Consider the following 18,124-nt stretch of genomic DNA (forward strand, 5'->3'; position numbering starts at 1 on the left):
TATAAATATCCAGAACATTCAGACTTTTGTAGAGCATACGATATTTTTGGTCCAATGATGAATGAATGTGTTCAAATTATTTTTTTTTTTTTAAATAATTATAAATTTTATCATAATTAAACTACTTAAAAATTAATTTTAAATTCAATTCGAACAAAACGTTAAATCTAACCGTATGCACTAAAATCTTCTTTTAATTGTTAATAATCAAAGTTTAAATAATAAATTAAATAAGTAGAAGTCACGAAGGTTAACGTTTTTTATTGGCACGCACATGATAGAAAATTTGTGATTTCAAAAGCAGTTAGAAGTTATAATTTATTGGGTCCGGGTTTGGAGTAAGTACACCTATAAATAAAAAATATGTAATTATGTAATCTAACGACTGATAATTATATTTTTTATGGGATAATAATTTGTAACTTATGATGTGTCTAATTAAAATTATTTGACGACGTGTTAAATTATTTAAAATTTTATGAAAATTGATCAAATTTTCTACTCAATAAAAAAATCTAATTTAAAGTTTGGAAGGAAGAAATTCAATGTGTGAAATAATATATTAACAATATATTGAAGATCAACGTTTATATGAAATTGATATGAAACCACACCCAAATGTATTCATACACCAATCTAAGTCAAATTTGATTCATACATTCTTTGTTAAAAACCAGCCAAAAAAAATTCACTTGTACTATATCATTTTTTAGTCAACTTGTGCTATATAGTTGAATGTTCCGCTATAACCTTTCAAAAATAACTTTATTTTGGAGTAACCATTAACACTAAACCAACAACACTTCTACACTCAAATTATATACATTGCGAGATAAAGAAATAATTAGTTCATGCATTTACACCATTATATAAATAAAAAAATTTACACACTTATCCATGGACAATGGTAACCAACTATTTCTATTTGTGTTAAATTATTGGTTGGATTTTAATCATTCATATGAAAATCTGAAATGTTAATAAGTTCCTTTCATATACAAGCAAACATCACTTATGCTAGGGACTACATTTTTCATTTATATAGGGAATGCTTTTCTAGATGCAACCTTTGATTATATATGGATATCATGCATATCGCCTAATTTCACGTCATCTAGCTAACCTATGATGCATAATTGATCATAATTTCTGCTCAATTGTGAGCATTATATGTGTATGCATGAAGTCAACCAACAAGGGTGTTGGTCCACTATTGTTTCCAGGGCAGCAGTTTCCATAATTCCAGGCAATAATTGTCAAATCTTTCAATATAATGTAGAATATAGCCTTTATTTGGGTTTAGGTGTATTATAACAAAATTGTGATAATGATCAAGATATAATTAATTAGTGAAAAATTCAATCAAACATATTTTTTTATCTAGATATAATTAAGATAAGAACAAACACAGAGTGTTAATATAAGTTTTCTAATTAGAGGCGAAAGGAGATAAGGGGACCTATAATTGCCATCGCCTCCTAAGTTTTAAAATTTATTTGAGTTTACATATAATCGGTTATTATATAGTCTTATCAAAAGAAAAACATTAAGTATTTTTTACATTTAAATATGTATTTTGTTAGTTATTTTTGTGTTTAAACATGTCTTTTATTAGTTAGTTTGTTGTTCAAATGTGTCTTTTATTAATCAATTTGATCTATAAAAATACTAACAAAAGAGAAATTTGATGATGTGTTTAGTTTCAATATATTTAAGAGTATAGTGAATACACCTCACATATTTAGCAAACCAAAATATATTTTTACTTTTATATAAATATTAGAGTTTTGATCATGGTCTCCTGAATATTAATTTTTAGCTACACCACTAATTTTATGATTTTGGGTATCTTTTTTTTTTATCTTAGAAGAAATGATAAATTTCATTGCAATCAACTCACACAACTATCATGTGCCGAATTTGAACACGGGACAAGACATCCAACCTACCAATATCGATATTTTTCAGTTGAGCTAACGCTTAAGGACGTTTTGTGTGTCTTTATTAATTTTTCAATTTTCAATATCTACGAATGTTCTTGAATAAAAAAATGATTTTCATAACTTCGTTAATTTTATCATGCACGCCTTTATGAGCATAGAAACGTCTTTAAAATTCATACATTGTATTAAAAACTTTTAGGAATATCCACAAATATTCCTGAATCAGTAAAACCATTTTCATAACTTCGTTTATCACCCATACCTTTAAGTACATGTTTGAAAGTCAAACAATGCATTGAAAACATTTGAAAAGTAATTTCTAAATCCATGAACCAACTTATATAAACATGGATTAACTTACAAAGCTCTTGAAGTCGACATCGGTTGTTTTCTAATTGACTCGTCTAATTTGTGAATCGATTAACCAAACTCTTGGAAGTTGATAAGTCGATTCACATAATTCATGAACCGATTCATGCAATTCAAGATTGAAATTCTAAGTTTTGCAAAACTTATGAATCAACTCAAATACATGAGTGTGAACCGATTCATACAACCTGCAGAGTTCAGTTTTGACAGTTACAAATTAGTTATTCTTGTTGCAATGTGACTTCATTAGTTATTTAAATTATGTCTCTTTAAATATTGATTGTCTCATTCATTCATAGGTAAACATTTTTCATTCAATCTACATCAAACATTCATTCAAGTATTGCATCAAGATTTAAAACTTTTTTTATTCTTATTTTTATGTGATTAAGTTTTGTGAGAGATAAACAACAAATGTAGGGTATTCTTTGTTGATGTGATTATTTCATAGGTGAACGATTCGGTGTAATCGATTGCACCTTATTAGGGATGAAGAGACAATTATTTTCATAAATAAAGTTGTCGATTACTCTATGATATTTCTATCTTGTCAATTTTCAAGGGGTGTCTTCATTTTAAAAATAGAGACCCAGATTGATATTGAAGGGTTATCAAGAAATTTGGTTTTTAAGTGTTTAGGGTTTAAGTGATTGTTGTACAAGTCTTTGAAACAATTGTTGATAGATATTGTAAACATTGGTGTTATACTAAAAAGAATAAACTTACATTTATGTTGAATGATGATTGGATGTACTCTACATAGCGATGATGAATAAATAAACCAATTTAAACATGAGTGTGATTTTTCCATTCATTTATCTCTTTAATTTATATATTGACGCTTATATTTGAAAAAAAAAAATGTGTTTATGGTAAATCTATTCATGCTATTTAATATATTGCAAAAATTTATTTTAGCAAAGTTCAATCATCATGAGTAGTCTTTAAATTGAACTTTACCGAAGATTAATAAGTTGTATCCACTCTAATTTTTAAGAAGTAATTATACACTTGTGTTGATTGATCAAATCTCTTTTGAATCATTCAATGAACACGTTTTTATTTGGATTGTCTAAAACTTTATTCAAAATTATAATTTTTTTACGGTTTTTTGTACAAAATTTTCTATATAGATATATTTGTTCAATATGTTTTTATAAATTATTTGTTGGTGTAAAATCACTTAACAAATTATGACTCTATTCAACGGTCATTTTAAGGGAGCAAGAAGACAAATAAGAAAGTTTGATACAACTAATCAATTATGTAGTAAAGTGGAAGTTTGATACAACTAAGACAATAAAAATGCAATGAGAAAGTAATAGAAGACAAATTTTTTCATTGCAATTTTGTTGTCTTAGATTTAAGTTATTATATCTTATATGACCTCAGTCTAAAAAATAATCGTCGCAGTTGATCATTTCACATAAATTAAGAAAAAATAATAATTAAATGAAAGAGAACGGTGATTTTACCAAACTATTGGTTTCTTTTTTACAATATGTCGTACAATTATTTTGAGATAGAAGGAGTAATAATATAATATTTGTAATAAATACTAATATAATTTTATTATTGTTATTGTGAAGAAGATATCACTATTATGGAGCTAGCTAAGCTAAGGCAATGGATATTGGGGGATGCTCTGTTTCCGTTGGTGGACCAAAAGATATAAAGAAAAGAAGATGCAGTGTGTCCATGCATTAGGATTTATGAAAGAAACAAGGCAAGGGCAGACAGGTTGTTGCCCTATTAACTGTATAAGCACCTAGCTATATTATGTACTCAAACAATAAACAAACAAAACAATATTGCATAGATGGAGAAAGGTGGGGCTGTCCTCATTGGGAGGGTTAAGAAAACAATAGAGAGTCATATTTGTCGCGTTAGAATGTGATATTGGGATAATAATTAAATTAAGTATCAAATTTATATATATTTTTAATTATTAAAAATATTTAACTTTTATCACATCTTTTTCTAAAATCTTATTTGTTAATGGTTGTAATTTTTTGAGAATATAAAAAAAAATTATATTAATAGTGTATGTTATTTAAACTCTTAAATGAATTAATTAATTAAAACACTAAGAATATGAGCTAGCTAGCCGACCCTGTTATTGGGACCTAAGCAAAGACAAAAATGTGTGATGCTATTCCAACCATTCTCTTTCACATTTTCTCTCTTTGCTTTCCTTTTCTCCTTTTTTTAGTGCCTTCTCTCTTTCTTTGTCGCTCTCCTTCATTAATTAAAAGTTACATAACAAATCCTTCTTGGTTTATGGGGAAGATCACCCAATAATACCGGCTTCACCTTTTTTTTTTCTCTTTGATTGTGGGATTCATATTCACTTGCTTTCAATTATAGTAGTAGGACTAATGACTTTTTCACCGCTACAAGTAATTATTCAAAAAAGAATTATAGAAATAAAAAGGATGGCAATGAGACCCAACACAAGCATCATCAAAAGTTACGGGTAAAAATATGTATTATGGACACGATTTACACGGATGAATGAATATATGTGTAAAAATAAGCAAATATGTACGCAGGTATAATACTTTAGTATATGTACCTTGTGCTGCTACTAGATAATATTTAGACTTTTATATATATATATATATATATATATGTATATGTATATGTATATATATGTATCTTTAAAATGTAAAAAATGCAACTTTGTTTCTTTTATTTTCACTCAATCAAAGATAAACAAAATTTACACCAAAATCTTACTTCTCACCAAAATTTTCAGTAATTAAATTGTTATCTTTAAAAAATTACACAAATTAATACTATCGGAAATTTCAAGATACAATTTTCAATAGTATAATATATATATATCCCTTATAAAAAAATTATTATAAGAGGTCGTTCCTTGGGGAAACGACCACCTGAAAACTAATTTTTTGAAATTTAATAGAAAGTCGTTTCTCAGATAAGCAACTTGAGTTTCAAAAAAAAAATTACTTAGTTAGAAGTCGCTTTTCCACGACTAAAAAATTAGTTTGGTCTTAAGGTGGTCGCTTCCCCATAGAACGACCTCTTATTGAAAAGAAAAAAAGTAGTACAAAATCCTAATATTTAGTTATGTTTTATTATTTATATTAAATATATAAAATTTATCTATGTGAATATAAAAATATGTAATTGAATTTAATAGATAAATATTTTCAGTGTAAATAATTTTACATTAACATTTAGTAATTTAATATAAATGATAGAATATATAATTATTGATCAGTAGAAATTTCAATTGTGTAATGAAATAATTAAATTAGTAGTTTTTATTAATTGGTACTGTAATTTCTTTTTTATACTTTCGATACATAGTTCTTTTTCTCGATATAATTATTTTATCTTGTTAGAAAATATAGTTCACAATAAATGTTATTATTATGATTTTAAAATTTTAATTAACTGATATTTTAACAAAATTAAGAGAAAATTAATTGATACGATGTGTCATTTTTTTTATATAAGTTTTAGAAGATACCAAACTTGCAATTTTATAGATTTTTTATTTGAATGGTTATTATAATATTTACTAATTTTAAAAGATAAGTTAAATATTTTAGTTTAGAACTTTCATAATTATTTATTAAGTAACTTTAAATATTTTTTAATTATGATAAAATAATATAATATTTTATAATTCATCGATTACTTTAATACTGATAAAAAATATGGATATGAATAGTTAAATATTCAAAATGGACGAGTATTAAGATTGTTATCTCCACAAATACATGTAAAATTATTTTTTCAAATTACAAATATATGAACAAATACTATAATATCTTATATAAATCCTAGCATTGTCATGCCTAGAACCCTTATGTTAAGAAATTAAATTGTAACAAGTTATATATATATATATTCTTATTTTTTGAACAATCAGTTACTGATTTCAAAATAAAACCTAAATAAAAAATTAATATATCTGATATTAAATTTAGAATGAAGCAGTATTTTTGAAATGAATATTTAATTTGAAAAAGAGTAGATGAGTAAAAGAAAGAATCCGTTATGGAATCAAGTCACGATCAGTTGTAAATTAATTTTATGAAAACATATAAAGAAGGCTTTAGTTATGCTTGGTAGCATCAATTATTTATAAAAGGTAACTTGAAATATTCATCGTAACCTCCCCTGGTCGATTTTGTTTTTCGAGGTCTGCACCCTGACCTACCTGTTGAAGATCTGTAATTACTCCTTGGATTTATGTTTTCACAAGATGCGTGTTTGAAGAAATTAATATTTGCGTGATGTAAGGGCCTAGTTTTTTGTCACATATAACAAAATTATTTGGTACCTGTCCATTTTACTTGGATATTTATTTATTTCACAAAACTTTAATGTTTTCATCTAAATTTCAATATTACTTAGGTAATTAGTGTAACTATAACCTCCCTCGGTCCCTCAAAATGAAATAAAATTAATTAATTAAATCACTAACTATGTCAACATGATTTTTCCCCTCTAATTAATTAATACAAAATTGTAAACAGAGGAAACGTTGATCTATACATAGTTTAAACTCATTAAAATTGTCAATTTTGTTATAACGTAACTGATGAATCATGTTTGAAAGTTTCTTCTCTTACTTCTTGTGCTACTAATGGGATTAAATTTTGCTACGTTAGTTTTAGGTAATTTGAAATAGTCCTATATATGAAAACCTTTTAATTAGCAAATTGATTTCCAACAAGAAGGAAATTAGCAAAGAAAGTTAACTGATCATAGCTCTTTCAATCATGCATTTAGATCGGGAATACCTTAATCTACTCATAATAATTTTCTAAGAAAAGAATAAGGAGGATACACAGCTGTTCAGAATTTGAACATTCATGACCCAGTAAAAATTAAATTTAGCTTATACCACTAACATCATTTTTAAGATTAAGCAACAATAAGAAAAATGCTAAATATAACAATGGTAGACAGAAAGTAATTGAGTTGAAATTGGAGAGCAGTTACAAATTAATCCTTATATGACATATTTCTAATTCAAAACGCTTTCATTTGATTCGTTAAACAGTGTATTAAGAAGGTATTAAAAGGAAACCATTTTAAGTGAAATAAAAAATTATTAAGAATGTACGTGTCTTGTTAGGAACAGGGGATAACCTAATATTAAGAATGTTTGAATTATTTAATATTTTTATTCAATAATTTGTAAATTAATAAAAATTAAACCATTTTTTGCATGACTAGCTAATTAAAATTTGATTTACAAAAAAAGGAGATTTGAAGTATTAAACTAAGGGAGACGATTATTCTGAAAATGATACTATTAAATTATGGTGAAAAATAAACAGCGGGAATAAAGTATATATTAATTTTTTACCAAAAAAAAAGTATATATTAATTATTTCGATATGTTATTCGATAAATCATTGCATGACGATAAGGGAGAGAAATGTTTGGTTTAGTATTAAAGTAACATGGTTTCCATATTATTTCCATCAAGTTTGTTTCAATATCTTTTTCGTGTCAAATATTTTATACCATCCAGGATTATTGTTACTTTTTATGGAAGATAATAATAAACACTCCATTGTTGTTTATAATTTGCATAAACTAATTTAATCATAATTAATAAGTAACAAATATAAATAGGTGATTGAGAGCGTGATGAAGAGATGCATCGAATTTATATAAGGCAATAGAAAAGCTATAAGAGTGATTAAATTTAATTCTGCACTAAGAGAGCTAAATATGTCCCACGTGGGAAATGCAGCATTCTCTAAAAACTTGGAAGAAATCTGTATTATCCAAAATGACGAATAAGGGAGGGTATTAATTGAATTTTGAATTTGATTGCGATAATGTAAATATGTTTCTAAAATAATAATTTTTATGGGGTGTAGAAAAATAGTATGAGGAAAATAAGGGGAAAAAGAAATGTGGAAAATAGGGATGAGCAATAGACGCATGGGCCACAGCACATATAGTACAACGATTTCAGCGGCAGAAATGTGCATACCCCATCATCAACTACTACAACAATAATAATTTTTCTAATTTATTTTGAAACGAGAACAGTAAAAATTGTTTTAAATGAGATTTTAGTTTTTTATTTTTATAAATAAATAAAAAATGAGAAGATCGGAGTAAATTTATGATAAGTTTGAAGTTGTTAGAGAAAGGAGACAGTTTAAAAGAAAGAGTATTAATTGTGGAGAGGAAATAATAATAATAATAAATAAAAAAAGAATTGATGGAGAATTTAGAGGGAAAGTATATAAATAATATTGGTATAAGTGTGAGGTAAGAGTAGTTGTAAAGAAAAGGGTAGCGAGGAAGAAGAGAAAGAGGGAGCGAGCAGAATAAGGTGTCTCTCTTGGACTGATTCGTTTCAATCGCATATATCTCTTCCCCACCCAACACCAATTCCCTCCAACAATTCTTCATGGCCGTTCAAGCTCAATATCCATCTAATGTCCTCCTTCTAAACAATAATAGGTTCACATTTCTTCTTCTTCTTCTTCTTCATAATCTAATCTCCTCAATTCCATTCTAATATCATCTCATCTATTATTTTTAACAGCAGAAACGGACAAGAAGAACACGATTACTCCTTACAACCACAACCAGGACTACCACCTCATCCCCATATGCTATGCACCAACAACAACCATGGAAGTATGTTTCATATCAAAATTCCTCTCTTTAATTTCATCATTCTCTTACTTCACAAATAATTTCTTTTTTTTTTTCTCGTTTCAGTTACTACTAATTCTCGCAAGAGGGATAGAGAAGGAACAGAAACAGGACACACTACATCCCCTAATGTTAATGCTATGAATCATTTCTCTTTGCAATCTCAACCTTCACATTTTATACATCTTTCACACCTCCATAATCAACAACAAAATGTAGTCTCAACTGGCCTTCGCTTATCATTCGATGATCAAAGGTTACAATTTCAACAACAAACTTCTCAATCCTCCTCTACTTTCTTATCTCTATTATCACAAGGAATCAATTCTCAAATCAAACAACAACAACATGAATTAGACCAATTCCTTCAAAGCCAGGTAAAAAATTATTACAAATTTTAGTTTGTTATATTATTAGGAGTGTGATTTGGATTTTTGATATTTATCTGCGATGGGAATGAGCAGGGAGAGAATGTACGGCGGAGTTTGGCGGAGAAGAGGCAGAGGCATTATCGAGAACTACTAAAAGCGGCAGAAGAAACGGTGGAGCAGCGTCTAAAGGAGAAAGAAACAGAGTTTGCAAAAGCTACGTGCAAGAACGCGGAATTAGAAGCGCGTGCAGCACAACTAACGATGGAGGCCCAAGTATGGCAGGCGAGAGCCCGGGCCCATGAGGCAGCAGCGGCTTCTATTCAGGCCGAACTGCAAAAGACAATAATGTGTCAAACAAACGAGGACGGCGGCGGCGTTATTTCGTCAACCGGACAGGCTGAGGATGCGGAATCGGCTTATATCGATCCGGATAGAGTTGCTATGATTTCAGCACCGCGTCCCAAATGTAGAGGATGTGGGAAGCGTGTACCTTCGGTGGTTGTTTTGCCTTGTCGTCACTTGTGTATTTGTACAGAATGTGATCACCATTTTAGAGCTTGCCCTGTTTGCCTTACTCTCAAGAATTCTACAGTTCACATTTTTCTCTCCTAATCAAATTTAATCATTAATTATCTTCTTTTTTTTATTCAATCTTGTCCAAATAAATAAATTCAATTACATTTTTGTTTTTTCTCTTTTCTCTTTTCAATTCATCTACATCTCAAGTTTGTGCCTAATGTACGTCACCACATGATAACAAGTACCATTTTATTTTGGCTATTTCTATCTATCTCTTACTATTAGAAATTTAATTATTATTATTATTATTATTAATTATGGATTTCCAATATTTTTGAAATGTCAAAAGTTGACTTCTAGAGTTGTATGATGGTTTGTTGAAATAGCGTGTTATGGGGTTGGGTTATGTTTGTTTTAGATGGTATTGTTTGTTAGGGATCACTACCAAAGATGCGTGTTAATTGAAGATTTTGATTTTTCTTCTCATTTATTGCATGAAGGGATTAGGCATATAGCTCTTGGTTTTTCAGTTGTCGATTCTAGCTAGAGGGATCGATAATGTCTATATATTGCGTGTTTATGCAGCTTAGATAACAAATTTTTAACTTGCAAGGGATTGTTACAGTTTTACATCCATGCTTTTTATTTTAATTATTATATATGTAGAGGGAAGAAGCGGATGGGTTAAATATAGAAAATTATATTCTTATATGCAATGCCATTATTTTGGGATTGTTTCAAATTCAGAAAGCTCCATCCATCCACCTTGAATACTGCATATTATTTTCCATAGTATGACCATCTACAATTTGATCTCGTTGGGATTTATATGTATGTAGTTTCACATGTGATATCATAATCAGATCTCACTTCATTTTTTCAGTTAGTTTTTATGAGTCAGAATCAAATCTTATGTAATAAAATGTTTTTATAATTAGTTGGGACTACCATAACCTTACAGGTCAGTTTTATAAAAATAAATTTCATTCAATATAAAAATTTAATATTATATCAAAAGTCTAACAATTCAGTCCACCTACCATTTATATCCAAAAAATTGCAGTTGTTGAGAATCCTGAAAATGGAATAAGGTGGAACACATGTTAAGAGTTGCACTATTTTGAGCAAAATATAGTTAAGTTCTTAAAACTAATGTGGCAAGAATGAGTCATTGTAATATAGTGGGTGTGATAGGGAATTAGAAAATAGAATGATAAAGAAATTGTGGATTCTATTTCATCTTCTATAAAATACTAACTACTAACCATATTAATTGATAATGTTAATAGTTATAAAAAAATTAATAATTTAGTAAAACATACTATTATAAATTTTATAGTTTAATTGTTGATAAAGTTAAATAAGTAAGACACCACTTTGTTAAAAATAAAAGAGACATCTCTTGTCAAGTTAGACATCATTTACCTTTTTACTTAAACACCAATGGGAGAATTATATGGAAGATTTCACCGTTAAAATTTAATTGGTTCTACGACTTTAAAAAAAAATACGAGTAGAATTTAAACGTGTGATATCCTATATATACACCCTTCATCTATAATTATAACTTGAGAAGATTCAAAATATAACTGCACTCAAAAAACAAATTTTGTGATACACATTTGAATTTTATACATGAATTAATACAAAATTTTAAAGAAACATTAAAGTTTATACAATTTTGAATATTCATTTCTAAATGATGAATAAATATTTTTGTGAGGTTACTTAATTTTCTACATTACACTTTATTACGTTAATCAATCATCCATATTTGCTTTTAAGGTTTAAATATAAGATATTGTTTTGAAAAAAAAAATAAGGGAGTTTTTTTTTTTTTTGCCCCACATACAAATCAGAAATGTGTATCCAAAAAAATATATTTTTATGTCTTTCAAATTTATACTTCCAGATAAAATCAAGGTATTTTTACCCTTCAAATAAGTACTTTCCAAATGGAATTGTGGTTTTTAAAAAATTCAAAGAGTAAAAAGAAACTCGCATACCAAATAAAAAATAAAAAAATGGGCACTAGAAACAAAGCCCAGCATCAGATAGCATAGTTGATAATATGTAAACAAACTTAAAAGGCCCATTTAAGTCTGAATAACATATTAATCTTTTTTATTTACAAACCTATTTATCCTTTTTTAATGAAATACAAACTTATTTATCCTATATACTCTTAAAACAACAACCCATTTATATTGTTTTTTACTTCTCAAATCTCTCAAAGAAAATACTAAAACTTTACAAATTTCATTAAAATATACTTCATAATTTGTTCTTCCAAAAACCCAACTCTTTGTGCACACAAATATAGGCATCAAGATTGAGATTTATTTTATTTTATTTTTTGAAAAAAGGAGTGAGATGTATTGAACCTTCAAAATGAAGCACCTAATAAACCCTTTTTAAGTTCACCGAATTGGTTGGTCGACACTGCCAAGGGCCAACAACAAAGGCAATTCAATTAATTTCCAAGAAAATATGTCCCTCATCTTTGTGTCACGACTCTTTTGATAACTTCTCCGTGCATGAAATGAATGAATTCACCTATAGTCCAAAGTATGTAAAAAGAAAAACAAAGTAGTCCCTTTGTTCCATCTTCCAAGAAGCTACCTCTTTATAATTAAAAAAAGAGAGGGACAATTTTTTCTTTTGTATAAAAAAAAACAAATATTACTCCTATTATTAAAGAGATACTAGCTGTTGTCATTTATCGAGGAAAACGAAAAGATCAAGAAGAAAAATAAAAGACCAAAACAAGCAAGAAATTGGACAAGACTTGGCATTGTTATTTGATGTGAAGTCTTCTCCTTGAAGTTCAATTATATCAAAGTGGTGGAACTCTATTCAAAGCCAAACTGATCACAATTTAGCCAAAAATCATGGCAACTAGCAACATGATAAAAGAGAAAGGTCATTATTAATATTATTAAAATACTTTGAAGACAAGACATACATGTTTGGTTTGTCGTTTTTCCCTAATAATTAATTCATATTAACATATATAATTTCTCTTGCTATAATATAATAACCATGAATTTGATTCTTTTAAAGTGTGTGAATTATTTAAAAAATAAAATGAATAATATCATCTATTGATATTAAATAACAAATTGATATTATATGTGCATATATAATTAATTATAATATTAATTATTGATTTGCTTATTTTATTAACTTTGATGAATTAAATTTTCATTAACTACTCGTGTTTTTAAGGGATGCTTTCAATATAATTTTCTATTAATTGTGTCATTCAGTTTTTTGTCCTAGTAGTTTAATTTTAAATTAATTTTTTATTGTGTGATTTGAATCATTTATCTCAAACTAGTTGTTGACACTAGTTGTAATTTGAAACAATTAATTAATTTAGAGAGGAGTAAAACAAAATAAGAAAATGTTGTGGGGAAGGAAGAAAAAAGGACAATAAGAGTATGTGAGAGTAACATGTAGTAGTAAATTATTGATGTACATAAAAGGTTTACGGATGAAACACGTTTGAGTTGTCATGGATGAAAGAGCAGGGCACGCTAGATTCCTACTATATAATTCCTTTCAAGGACGATCATGAGTCAATACTCACTTTTACAAACTTTGTGTGGTGGTGCTCTTGAAATTGATGATTATAATTGCTTTCAAATCTGAATCGTATTCATTAAAAAACCCTTAATTTGTTATTAAGGAAAAAACATATGTTTATTATAATTTCACGAGTTATTAAGTCTGCCAGATTCTTCCTCTGGGTTGGTGAATGAATGACACATTTGAGCTTATCCATATGGTGGTATATATTCAAAAGAATCAATACATCAATTAAATTTTCAATTAGTATCAGTATCATATTGCAATCAATGCTTTCAATGTGGCCAACCAATTAATTAGAGAAAATAAAATCATTATTGGATGTTCACAGATTCAAGATTTCAAAGCCAATTCACATGCATGATCTCACCACACTTTCCTTGTACAAGCAAATTGTCAACAATTAACGGTTACACAATTCAGAATCCTAATATCCAAACATATGCAACATATATCATATATCATATATCATATTTTAATATTATCAAATTAAATTACTAATAATTAAATCATAATTAATTTATAATGACTTTGATAATATTTTAAATTTAAAACTACTGAATATTAAATTTTAAAATAGTATTTCTTTTTTTTTAATGATTTTATTTAAAATTTTAATTACAAAAATAATTTATTTAATTAATGCGGTTAAAATTAAATATTGAAAATATTAATTTTTTTAATTTAATCAACTTTAATAAATACTATAATAATATACACATAAATTAATTAAATAAAATTATCGATCAAAATATTCTCAACAATCCTAATATTCACTTTGGTGTAAATCGGTATTCTCATTTTTTGAGATAGACAGAACTATAATGTTCCACAAAAATTTCTCCCAAGAATTTAAATTTTTAATGTTGCTGCATTATAAGACATATTTGTTATGTTCTATAATAAGTGACATATTTTACACATATTACAAAAAATAAAGTAAATAATATTAGCTTACTATAAAAGGTAAAGTGCAAAATATTTAATTAAATCATATAATTAAAAAATAATAATTAAAATTAAGTATTTGATTTTAGAATTTAATGTGTACAAATGGGTCCTCTAATGTTGGATGGTGACAGTAATATAGTACCATAATTTAAATATGGAAAATGAATGAGATTCGATGATTGTGCAAAAGAATAGCATGCCGGCCTTGTCATGCAATGAAGACGTGTGTAACTTTATTTGGGAGATAGAAGAATTATATGCATGGATATGACCAAACCAAAGTGATTAAAATTGAAATTAACGCATGCTAGATTTGAAAGTAAGCCAAAGTGACAAGGACATAGAAAAATATAAGGTAATTAATAATAAGGGGTAGTTTCTACCTAAAAAATAATAATATTACGGAACAATATGAATAAAAAATTAAAGAAAAAGTAAAAGAGAGAAATTATGTCTTTAACATGAGTGGAGGTTGAGGAGAGGACAGATATATTGAAGCGTCTTCTTGTTATGATTACTGATGTCACTGTTTGATACCATTTTTCATGATAAGAACACGACACCATTTGCAGTTATAGTAACCTTTTTTAGGGAACAGACACTGATTTATTTTGGCTTTCGCAACAGAGGATCTATACTCTCTTTATAATATATGATATGTTGTCACTACAAATTCAATTTGATTAAATTTCTTTTAACTATTTGATTTATGTTTAAGTATTACCATATGATATTGGAAGTTTTTAAAAGAGACTATCTGAACATTTAAAAAAATTAATTTATATACACATATACTACATTGTTATAGTATTAATCAATCTCAACTATCAAATTATTAAAAAATATTTTACTTTTACTGTAAATATAAACAAAGTTATGTCGATAAATTATAATTTATTGACAGTTTAATTTTTTTTTATATTAACCGTACACGACAATTAAATTAAAAAAATAAATATTGAAAATGAATGTTATTTTAAATTTAAAAATAAAATATATGGTGGACGAAATCAACCATTAAATTGAGTTATTATTAAAATATAGCAACTAATAGCTTTGTGAGGGAACAACTCTGATACTACTTGTTGGGGAGTACGGGAGAGCACGACATCCAGAATGGCAGAATGGGTTAAACATGATTCTTAAGAGACTTAGACACCACATTTCAACCCAAAACCTTAAGGCAATATGTTTATGGGTCATTCTCCTTATATATCTAATATAACCTTCATTCCTAGTCAATGTGGGACTAACCACTCATAATTGAATTTCAACAAATCTCCCCTAAATTGTGAGTTTCCACCACTAGACTTGATCCACTTGATCCAAGTCCTTTTTGCTCTTGATCCACTTGATCCAAGTGCTTTTTTTTGCTCTCCCACTAGGCCAAACTCTGTTACCATTTGTTGGGGAATAAAGGGGAACGCGACATCCGAAATGGGCTAAACATCAAGGATTCTTAAGAGACTTAGACACTACATCTCAACTCAAAACCTTAAGGCATACTCATCAATTTTTCAATCAAGTTTATCTTTAAACTTAAACTTGTATTCAAATATATTTTCAAAACTACCATACATATAGAGACGAATTTTACAACCTAATTAGTTCTCTAATGACCTAATGCATTTTAAATTATGTATTAAATTGAGTTATTATTAAAATATAACAACTAATAGCTTTGTGAGAGAACAAATATGTCACATGTGTATCAAATTACATTCACAAAATTTAGTGACGGAATTTATGATAAATATAGATAACAGTGTCCTTAATTGGATTTGTTTTTCCTTAATATTCTTTTTTAAAAAACAAAATTAATACTCCAATTTTTTTAAAATACTACATCAATTATTCTCAATAGTAAAGGGTAAATACGAATCATAGCCCCTTTATAGTAGTATATACGGACATATAGAAATATCTTTCATAATAGAGGTGGAGTATAGAGTTTTTGAAAAAATAATCATAGAAATAGAGTATTTATAAACCCACATTCGAGAAATGTGTATTTTTAATGTGATCGAGTCGTTGAAATTAGGATTGATGAATTTTAAATAAGTGTGTCTACTTAGTCTATGTGGGCCTTCAACCAGCATGTATGACGAGTTGGGTCAGGATCCAATTTAGAACATATAGTATTGTTTTCTTTTTCTTTAATGTATACAAGACCTATAAACCATGCTTAACCAATTAAACCAAATAAGTTGCATCACTCACACTCAAGAGTCAGAAGTTGTTTCACCCAATTCAATACACACTATGAGTTATGGCCTTTACCTTCCTTGACCACTTGCAACAAACATTTTCAATTCACCACCGACAAAGTAAGCCCACATAATCTTTTATATTAAACTATGCTTCTCACAGTTGGGCCCATATAACTGTGCACGACTCATCCAAAGTGGTAAACGACACTAGCACTAGTGAAAGGACACTAATGTAGTGCAGAGAGAGTAGAGAGATCCTGACATAGGGGGTTGAGTGATGAAATATATACATCAAATGTACACAACTGCTCAATTTAATTAAATTGATAGATACCTTGCAACAGACATCACTAGACTCACACCCCAATAATTTTTATTAGAGATGTCGTAAAGTAGATGACTAAACTATAGTGATGTTTATTTTATTTTGAATCAATTTTCTGCTTTCAAACATATGTATTAAAGGAGATGGTAAGATTAGTTTTGTACATATATTTCAAAACAATGCTATGTATTAAAAAAGATGGTAAGATTAGTTTTGTACATATCTTTTAAAACAAGGCGATAATTCTAACTAAAAGTAAAAATACAAAATAGAATAATGTTAGTAATATATTCTTTAATTTTTATCTTCATAAAGTCACTTCAAACATTTCTAATTTTTGTATAGACAAAAATTAATATTAGTAATTAGTTAGGGGAAGTGGAAAATTAATAGCGTATGTAATCGAAGATTTGATCTCCTTCCTCAAACTCCTTTAATATTTCAACTTTTATCATTGAACTACACATTTGGGAACTTTTTGTTTTTTAATGTTTATTTTAAAAACAAAACATTTAACGAGATTAAGTTAATTTTTCACTTAACTTCAAAACAATATTCCTCTAAAAAAAATTTATTTTTGTTTTAGTTTAAACTCTATTTATTATTTATTATCGATATTACTAAAAGTATAGAAAACATATAATTTAACATAAATTTCAAAATTTAATAATACTAATAAAAATTATTATTCTTATTTATCTAAGTAGATGGATCTAACAGGTTTAAAAGATCTTTTTTACACGTGATCGGGTCTTTTTAGCTAAACTTTTAAAAAACTTTAGATTCTCTTTAGTAAAATTGTTAAGCTAAGTGAAGTATTTAGTATAACTAATGATTCAATTAACTTAAAATATAAAATTACATAAAAGGATATTCTTAATTAAAAATAATTTTTATCTATTAATTTTAAAAATATTTTAAAAATAGTAATTTAAAATTTATTTATTTATTAAACTGAAATTTATCAATTTGATATATATTTTTTATTTTTATCAAATTAAAATAAATAAATAAACTATTTACTTTAAAATATTAATTATTTTAAAATTATAATTATATAAGCTCAAGAGTAACCGTTTACAAATAAAGTTTATAACTTATAAACTGCAATCTTATTTTTTGGACTTATAAATTAAAACTCTAACCTTATCTATTTAAAAACAAAATTTAATTTCA

At 27.2% G+C, this 18,124-nt stretch overlaps 1 protein-coding gene across 2 annotated transcripts; it reads left to right on the forward strand.

Annotated features, from left to right (window-relative positions):
- The first annotated feature begins 8,586 nt into the window (after nucleotides 1–8,586).
- LOC101505382 (BOI-related E3 ubiquitin-protein ligase 1-like) lies at nucleotides 8,587–10,132 on the forward strand. Of its 2 annotated transcripts, none has more exons than XM_004508926.4 (4): nucleotides 8,587–8,783; nucleotides 8,869–8,963; nucleotides 9,048–9,358; nucleotides 9,446–10,132. In XM_004508926.4, the coding sequence occupies exons 1-4, from the start codon at nucleotides 8,731–8,733 to the stop codon at nucleotides 9,962–9,964; spliced, it is 978 nt and encodes a 325-aa protein (XP_004508983.1). In that variant the 5' UTR covers nucleotides 8,587–8,730; the 3' UTR covers nucleotides 9,965–10,132. The 2 variants fall into 2 exon arrangements, with proteins under 2 accessions (XP_004508983.1, XP_004508984.1); XM_004508927.4 differs by having other exon boundaries at nucleotides 8,593–8,783; nucleotides 8,872–8,963.
- The last annotated feature ends 7,992 nt before the right edge of the window (nucleotides 10,133–18,124 follow it).

This window comes from Cicer arietinum, chromosome 7 (genome assembly GCF_000331145.2).
Source record: "Cicer arietinum cultivar CDC Frontier isolate Library 1 chromosome 7, Cicar.CDCFrontier_v2.0, whole genome shotgun sequence".
Taxonomy (NCBI): Eukaryota; Viridiplantae; Streptophyta; class Magnoliopsida; order Fabales; family Fabaceae; genus Cicer; species Cicer arietinum.

What these genes read in the sequence shown, in the direction of transcription:
- LOC101505382 (XM_004508926.4), top strand. Translation starts at nt 8,731, where the DNA reads ATGGCCGTTCAAGCTCAATATCCATCTAATGTCCTCCTTCTAAACAAT. An exon ending in CTCCTTCTAAACAATAATAG is followed by an intron (nt 8,784 to 8,868) that starts GTTCACATTTCT and finishes TATTTTTAACAG; the next exon opens with CAGAAACGGACAAGAAGAAC. An exon ending in ACCAATTCCTTCAAAGCCAG is followed by an intron (nt 9,359 to 9,445) that starts GTAAAAAATTAT and finishes GGGAATGAGCAG; the next exon opens with GGAGAGAATGTACGGCGGAG.